General features: G+C 45.1%; 1 protein-coding gene across 1 annotated transcript; it reads left to right on the top strand.

Annotated features, from left to right (window-relative positions):
- Window positions 1–3,847: 3,847 nt before the first annotated feature.
- LOC135527535 (lens fiber major intrinsic protein-like) lies at window positions 3,848–5,466 on the top strand. Its single transcript, XM_064956035.1, has 4 exons — window positions 3,848–4,207; window positions 4,674–4,838; window positions 5,019–5,099; window positions 5,281–5,466. Exons 1-4 carry the CDS (start codon window positions 3,848–3,850, stop codon window positions 5,464–5,466), a joined length of 792 nt encoding a protein of 263 aa, XP_064812107.1.
- The last annotated feature ends 3,496 nt before the right edge of the window (window positions 5,467–8,962 follow it).

Raw genomic sequence — 8,962 nt, 5'->3', positions numbered from 1 at the left:
ATTTGGATACAAAAAGATTTCCCAAGCTTTAAACATCCCAAGGAGCACTGTGCAAGCGATAATATTGAAATGGAAGGAGTATCAGACCACTGCAAATCTACCAAGACCTGGCCGTCCCTCTAAACTTTCAGCTCATAAGGGGAGAAGACTGATCAGAGATGCAGCCAAGAGGCCCATGATCACTCTGGATGAACTGCAGAGATCTACAGCTGAGGTGGGAGACTCTGTCCATAGGACAACAATCAGTTGTATATTGCACAAATCTGGCCTTTATGGAAGAGTGGCAAGAAGAAAGCCATTTCTTAACCTCTTGAAACTCCCCATCCCGGATCCGGGATTGTGACTAAGCCTCAGGCTCATTAGCATAACGCAACGTTAACGATTTCTGAAAATCACAAATAAAATTAAAATAATGCGTTTGCTCTCAAGCTTAGCCTTTTCTTAACAACACTGTCATCTCAGATTTTCAAAATATGCTTTTGAACCATAGAAATTGACTAATTTGTGTAAGAGTATGCAAAGCTAGCATAGCATTTTGTGTAGCATGTAGCACGCAACATTTTCACAAAAGCCAGATAACCAAATAAATAAAATCATTTACCTTTGAAGAGCTTCTGATGTTTTCAATGAGGAGACTCCCAGCCACATACCAGATGCGCAGTGTTTCCTGAAAGCGTCTGTGTGTAGGAGAAATCGTTCCGTTTTCTACATTGCGCCTGGCTACCGAAACGAACCGAAAATGCAGTCACCTACAACGTGAAACTTTTTCCGGATTAACTACATAATATCGACGAAACATGGCAAACGTTGTTTGGAATCAATCCTCAAGGTGTTTTTTCACATATCTCTTCATTGACATGCAGTTCGTGGAAGCTTGCTTCTCTCTCTGTGCCCCATGGAAAAATACTGGCAGGTGACTTTTGCGCACCAATTTCGGCGCAGGACACCGGGCGGACACGTGGTAAATGTGGTCTCTTATGGTCAATCTTCCAACGATCTGCCTACAAATACGTCACAATGCTGCAGACACCTTGGGGAAACGACAGAAAGGGCAGACTCATTCCTCTTGCGTTCACAGCCATATAAGGAGATCATGAAAGACAGAGCCTCAAAAATCCTTGTCATTTCCTGGATGCCAAGTCATCTTGGTTTTGCCTGAAGCTCACGTTAAAGGGCACGCACAGAGAAGATATTTGTATTTCTGGACACGTCAGAGTGTTTTCTTTCGAACAGTAGCAATTATATGCATAGTCGAGCATCTTTTTGTGACAAAATATCTTGTTTAAAACGGGAACGTTTTTCTTCCAAAAATGAAATAGCGCCACCATAAGTGTAAGAGGTTAAAGATATCCATAAAAAGTGTCGTTTAAAGTTTGCCACAAGCCACCTGGGAGACACACCAAACATGTGGAAGAAGGTGCTCTGGTCAGATGAAACTAAAATTGAACTTTTTGGCAACAATGCAATGGTTAAAAGTTCAAGGGGGCCGAATACTTTCGCAAGGCACTGTATGTTTCGTTGCAATTGTTCTTATGTTCATGTTTGTGTTGACTATATAAAGCTATGAATGTTGTAGAATAAACACTTCGCAATCATTATTGAAACATCATAACAATTTGTGCACACACACACATATATGTGCGTGTGCATAAATGCATGTGCGCACACACCATCTCATGCACACTCATGCACATATGCACCTTCAAACACACATGGATCTGCTCTTTCATCTATACACCCCCCCCCCCCAACAAACAATAGAAAATAACTGCCTCGTGCCGCCAGCATTTTGCATTGTGTTTTTTCGGTGTATTAAAAAAAGTTAAAATGGTGAGATCAGCGTTCTCCATTCATGGCCCACTGCCCAGTGACGGCTTTGGACTGGTCAGCAATATGCTCCAGCGTTGGAGCTCAATAACCCCCATTTCCCCTCTCCCCTTCCACTGTCCCTCCCCTTGTCCTCAGCCCCATGCATGGATTGTTCAGGGCTTTGGCTGCTAGTGGGCCACCCTGCCTCACACACCCTCATACACAATACAAACCTCTGCCTATTCAATTCTCCACTGAGCAGCCCAGCACCTCCTAGAACGCTGGCCCAGAAAGAGTGAGAGAGAGAGAGAGAGAGAGAGAGGGAGAGAGAGAAAGAAAGAGAGAGAGAGGGAGAGATGTTTACTGTTAATTTGTATTTCACTTTTGTTAATTATTTCACTTTTGTTTATTATCTACTTCACTTGCTTTGGCAATGTTAACATATGTTTCCCATGCCAATAAAGCCCTTAAATTGAATTGAAATTGAGAGAGAGAGTGAGAGCAAGAGAGAGAGCAAGACAGAGAGAGAGAGAGAGATGTGTCTAAGTGATACCTGACTGTTTTGTCAGGGCTGCCCTTTACAATACTGATATTTGTAGTTAGTTCACAACTTAAATATTTATTTAGTTACGTTTTGAAATGTATTTGTTTTCTACCACTTTGGAGCAGTAGTCAAAGTTTATATGTAAATATGCATGCCTCTGTACTGTGCTTTGGGTGTCAATGTCAAGTTAATTGCTTTAAAGAAGTGCCCTATACTTCTAAGTTATGCAGACATCTAAGGTCCCCATGTCATGCTCCCAGCTTCAATGTTTTGTTCATAGCCCTTAAGTAGTGCTCATAACCACTTACGTATGCTTAATACCTCTGTCAATAACACTGTTGGGATTTGAGGTGAGTGAATAGTGTGAGTGCAGCACCTCTGCCCAGTGGGAAAAATCTGCAAAAAACACATCTTATCAGTTGTAAATGATAACTACACACATGTTTCTAAAAAAACAAGCGGTTCCACTGTTCACATGTGGCACACATGCTCGATGCTAAGACAATGGTTTCACAAGGTCAGGCATTTCTATTTATGAGTCAATTCCGCACACTGTTGGCTTAAGGCTCATCTGTCTGAGGCCCCCCTTGGATCACTGTGTGTGTGTGTGTGTTTGTGTGTATTCTCCGCCTTCAGCACTTGTTCCCATGGTTATCATGGTTATGATGTGTCAACAGATAACATACAGTGCATATGACACTATGAGACTAGACAAACTCCTCTCATCACTTCTGTGGGGTTGATCTCCACCCCTAGTTCTTATACTCACCCAGTCACTTGCTCTTTCTTAATTGCCTCCTCCCTCTTGTGTCAATCTCACCCTTTTCTCTTCCTCCCTTACGCTCCCTCTCTTCCCCTCTCTTCTGTTGTGGGAGGCAACAAAGGGGTTAAATTTGTTTGATTTGGGCCATTCTGTGTGTCCACCCCTGGGATTATGGCGTCACTGGGCCCTGGGTGGGGGGGAGGGGGGGGGTTATAAAGCCCCCGGTGGGCCTTCTCCCCTCCGTCAGAGAGGCTAAAACGTCCCTAGGACAGTCCGTCTATTCCTGTCTCTACTCTAGAACCACCCCTCTAGCATCAATGCACATCTCCTCTTGACAACTATTCTGAGACACACACACACACACACACTTCCACACACACATACCTATGTTGCTACGGCAGGCGGCCAGTGGAGGCGAGCACAGCTGAGTTGATGTTTGACTGCCTTCGCTCCAACTTGAGATCGTCCGTAGCTTAGAGCTAGATCTGTCTGGTGGATTCCTCTGTCAACTTTTTTAACTGTTTGTCTTCCAACTGATTGGCTAAGCAAGACAGCGTTTGGGTCAGCCCAGCAAACTGACCTCCAAAGGGATTAAAACATTTTTTTTAAGTGCAAACGAGCAGCAAGACTTTTAAAACGTACACGCTTACCTTTTCTAGATTCACCTTGACAACTTTTATTTTGTGAGAAAAACATTTTCTGTTACAAGGAGCGTCCAGTGAACAGCCAGCATGTGGGAGTTCCGGTCCATGACGTTTTGGCGGGCAGTCTTCGCAGAGTTCTTCGGGACCATGTTCTTTGTGTTTTTCGGCATGGGTGCCGCGCTGCGCTGGACAACCGGACCCAACCACATTCTGCATGTGGCGCTGTGCTTCGGCTTGGCAGCTGCCACCATGATCCAGTCCATTGGTCACATTAGTGGCGGCCACATTAACCCGGCCGTCACCTTTGCCTACCTGGTGGGTTCCCAGATGTCCCTATTCCGCGCCTTTTTCTACTGGGCTGCCCAGATCCTGGGGGCCGTAGCCGGGGCCGCTGTGCTCTATGGGGTCACCCCCAACAACATGAGGGGCAACATGGCTCTCAACACGGTAAGGCACCACCCACCCACCAAGTGCACATCTCAAATAGCACGGGCCTATTCCCTTTATGGTGCATTAAGGGTCCATATATATCAGCTCAAAGTAGCAAAACATTTCTTGGGTAGGCTTCTTAATGCTAATGGGGATTTGGAATGGGTAGAGATGAACAGGTATTAGGGAATCATCATGAAACCTACTGGTAACTACAGTTGCTGTAGTACAATGACCACAATATATGCCATCAGCGTTGTGTAGAGCTGAGGCCATAGCGGTGAAGCCCCTGAACGTTTTACAGTTTGAGTTCTGTGTTCCATCTTCGATTAATGTCATGTCCTGTTACAGGCCTTTAAAGCCACAACTAATTGTATACATAATATACACTTAACTGGAAAGAGGACACACTTACTTTACAAAGTGAGTTGTTCACAAAGGACCTCAAGTCTGATGCATATTTTTCTCCTCTGGCCGTCTACAGCTGCAGCCTGGTATCAGCCTGGGCATGGGTACCACAGTGGAGGTGTTCCTGACCATGCAGCTAGTGATATGTATCTTTGCCGTGACAGATGAGAGGAGGAACGGACGCATGGGCTCTGCTGCCCTGTCCATTGGCTTCGCTGTCACCATCGGACACCTCATGGGGGTGAGCAACACACACACACTAACACTTACACACACTGGTAGGAGAAAACACACTCAATTCCCATAACACTTATATCCTCATAGTGGAACACACACAAAAACCGACTTGCATTGTGTACAACAGAAATGTACTCTTTGCCAGTCTGTATTCTGAGCGCCCTGTTGTCCTTCTCTGCTGTAGATGTACTACACCGGTGCTGGAATGAACCCTGCAAGGTCTTTCGCCCCCGCTGTGCTCTTCAGGAACTTTGTAAACCACTGGGTAGGAAACACACATACACCATAACGTAGAATTTGAAATAATTTGTACAAATATCAAATAATCAAATCACAATGGAGGATTCTATGATCTTATAGTAATTAATAGTGTAGCCAATATACACCATTACATGTTGCTTGTGCCATATCTTCATGATAAACTTTGTGTGTGTGTTGTGTTTCAGGTGTACTGGGTGGGTCCCATGATAGGAGGTGCTATGGGAGCTCTTCTGTACGATTTCATGCTGTTCCCCCGTATGCGTGGTCTGTCTGAGCGCCTGGCCACACTGAAGGGCAGCCGACCCCCTGAGACGGAGACCCAGCAGGACAACCGTGGGGAGCCCATCGAGCTCAAGACACAAGCCCTATAAACCTGCCCATGTCTGGGGACAAGGGACAGGCCCTGTGTCCGCCAACCCCCACGCTGGCCCCATCCCATGAGCACATACACAGTCCCTCTCATTGACTCACTAACTAACACACAGGCACATGCAGATTCAGACATATATTGATGCACAAACTATACACACACCCAGACACAGACAGGTTCACAACCTTCAACCTCAATATGCAACGAGACTCCTCTGCTTCCAACCTCACTCTGTATCCTGAACTGGACATGGTGTTTGATAAAGGTGACCAGTGCCTGCTCCAACAGTCCCACTACCTCCCCTCTCCTCCTCCTCAGCCACACCAAGTCCTCCCCTCACACACCCACACAGACTGAAGGATCAGACCTGTCAGCACAGAAGCATGTGAACCCTGTGTCTAGCAGGAAAACTAGGGGAGGGGTATGCAGGTAGGGGGTGAGGGTGAGGTATAGGTGGGTATATAAGTATGGTCGGGGTAAGAGGTAAGGGTATAGGATAGAGGGTTGGGGTGTAGATGTGGTAAAGGGTTTGGGGTGAGAATAGAGGGGCAACACTACAAGTTTTTTAGTTGTATAGGTTTGAGTCAGGCCTGAGCAACTCGAGTCCTCAGGGGCTTGATTGGTGTCACACTTTTGCCCCAGCCCCAGCTAACACATCTGACTCCAATAATGAAGATCTTCAGTTTAGAAAGCAATGAGTTTAAATCAGCTGTGTTTGCTAGGGATGGGGAAAAGGGTGACACCACTCCGGCCCCATGGACTAGAATTGCCCAGGACTGAAACCAATGAAGATGGGCATGCTTTTTCATTATTTATCAGATTTTATCTCTACATTTTTTCATTTTAATTCTGTTTTCTGCACTTCAGACACAAAACGTGGATGTATGAAACCATTTGATTTGAGCAGGGTTTCATTTTTAAAATCACTTAATTTTATCTGTGTGTGTGTGTGTGTGTGTGTGTGTGTGTGTGTGTGTGTGTGTGTGTGTGTGTGTGTGTGTGTGTGTGTGTGTGTGTGTGTGTGTGTGTGTGTGTGTGTGTGTGTGTGTGTGTGTGTGTGTGTGTGTGTGTGTGTGTGTGTGTGTGTGTGTGTGTGTGTGTGTGTGTGTGTGTGTGTGTGTGTGTGTGTGTGTGTGTGTGTGTGTGTGTGTGTGTGTGTGTTTGATCGAGTTCGCAGATTTATTTAGTTTATTTTCATTACGCTCCTGTTTGTATCATGATTATGTTTCATGGCATTATCAATTTTTAAGACATTATCATTTTTCCTCCCTTCACTGTGGTATTTGCTATGATATTCATTTTTACACAAACCATCTGCTTTTGTGTTCAGAAAAAAACACAATTCAAAGGAAAGGTATCCCAGACTGGACTGATTCTGTTCACTGCAAAAAGGCTGTGTAAGCTTTTCATTGAGTCTCCTTTTATGATTTGATCCTTAATGGGAGCACAAAGCTGTTTAAACCATATTTAAATTAAAAATAAATACAAAAACTTGATACAAAATGTGTGTCATGTTTAGTTTACTCCATTATTGGTTTCATGCATGTTAACATTAGAAGCCTACTCCCTACGCTTGTTTTATTCACTGCTTTAGCAAACTCGGATGTCTTAGCCGTGTCTGAATCCTGGCTTAGGAAGACCACCAAAAACTCTGAAATTTCCATCCCTAACTATAACATTTTCCTCCAAGAGCTGTGCCCTGGACACCATATGTGAATTGATTGCCCCCCATCTATCTTCAGAGCTTGTGCTACTTGGTGACCTAAACTGGGACATGCTTAACACCCCGGCCATCCTACAATCTAAGCTTGATGCCCTCAATCTCACACAAATTATCAATGAACCTACCAGGTACAACCCCAAATCTGTAAACCCAGGCATCCTCATAGATATCATCCTGACCAACTTGCCCCCCAAATACACCTCTGCTGTTTTCAACCAAGATCTCAGCGATCATCCGTAATGGGTCTGCAGTCAAACGGCCACCCCTCATCACTGTCAAACGCTCCCTAAAACACTTCGGCAAGCAGGCCTAATCGACCTGGCAGGGGTATCCTGGAATGATATTTACCTCATCCCGTCAGTAGAGGATGCCTGGTTATTCCTTAAAAGTGCCTACCTCACCATCTTAAATAAGCATGCTCCATTAAAAAAAATGAACCAGGAACAGATATAGCTCTTGGTTCATTCCAGACCTGACTGCCCTTGACCAGCACAAAAACATCCTGTGGCATACTGCATTAGCATCGAACAGTCCCTGTGATATGCAACTTTTCAGGGAAGTTAGGAACCAAAATACATTGTCAGTTAGGAAAGCAAAGGCTAGCTTTTCAAACAGAAATTTGCATCCTGTAGCACAAACTCAAAAAAGTTCTGTGACACTAAAGTCCATGGAGAATAAGAGCACCTCCTCCCAGCTGCCCACTGCACTGAGGCTAGGAAACACTGTCACCACTGATAAATCCACTATAATTGAGAATTTCAATAAGCATTTTTCTAAGGCTGGCCATACTTTCCACCTGGCTACCCCTACCCCGATCAACAGCCCTCCACCCCACACAGTAACTCGCCAAAGCCTCCCCCATTTCTCCCAAAGCCTCCCCCATTTCTCCTTCACCCAAATCCAGATAGCTGATGTTCTGAAAGAGTTGCAAAATCTGGACCTCTACAAATCACCCGGGCTAGACAATCTGGACCCTCTCTTTCTAAAATTATCTGTCGAAATTGTTGCAGGCCCTATTACTAGCCTGTTCAACCTCTCTTTCGTATCGTCTGAGATTCCCAAAGATTGGAATGCTGCCGCATTCATCCCCCTCTTCAAAGGGGGACACACTCTAGACCCAAACTGCTACAGACCTATATCTATCCTACCCTGCCTTTCTAAGGTCTTCGAAAGCCAAGTTAACAAACAGATTACCGACCATTTCGAATCCCACCGTACCTCCACTACGTAATCAGGTTTCAGAGCTGGTCCTGGGGGCACCTCAGCCATGCTCAAGGTCCTAAACGATATCATAACCGCCATTGATAAGAGACATTACTGTGCAGGCGTATTCATCGACCTAGCCAAGGCTTTCGGCTCTGTCAATCACCACATTCTTATTGACAGACTAAACAGCCTTGGTTTCTCAAATGACTGCCTCGCCTGGTTCACCAACTACTTCTCTGATAGAGTTCAAATCGGACCACTCGCTACATATTCGTCGCCAGAACCACTGGCTCCAGGTGATCTATAACTATATGCTAGGTAAAGCTCCGCCTTACCTCAGCTCACTGGTCACGATAACAACACCCACCCATAGCACACACTCCAGCAGGTATATTTCACTGGTCACCCCCAAAGCCAATTCCTCCTTTGGCCGCCTTTCCTTCCAGGTCTCTGCCGCCAATGACTGATCACTGCACCTGTAAATAGCCCATCCAACTACCTCATCCACATACTGTATTTATTTATTTATCTTGCTCCTTTGCACCCCAGTATATCTACTTGCACATTC

Source organism: Oncorhynchus masou, chromosome 33, assembly GCF_036934945.1.
Source record: "Oncorhynchus masou masou isolate Uvic2021 chromosome 33, UVic_Omas_1.1, whole genome shotgun sequence".
In the NCBI taxonomy this organism is placed as follows: domain Eukaryota; kingdom Metazoa; phylum Chordata; class Actinopteri; order Salmoniformes; family Salmonidae; genus Oncorhynchus; species Oncorhynchus masou.
The sequence above is the reverse complement of the archived record's forward strand: the minus strand, read 5'-3'. Positions and strand labels throughout refer to the sequence as shown.

Excerpts from the sequence above, each read along its gene's own strand:
- LOC135527535 (XM_064956035.1), top strand. The coding sequence starts at position 3,848 with ATGTGGGAGTTCCGGTCCATGACGTTTTGGCGGGCAGTCTTCGCAGAG. Across the intron at positions 4,208-4,673 it reads GCAACATGGCTCTCAACACG|CTGCAGCCTGGTATCAGCCT; the intron begins GTAAGGCACCAC and ends GGCCGTCTACAG. Across the intron at positions 5,100-5,280 it reads GGAACTTTGTAAACCACTGG|GTGTACTGGGTGGGTCCCAT; the intron begins GTAGGAAACACA and ends GTTGTGTTTCAG.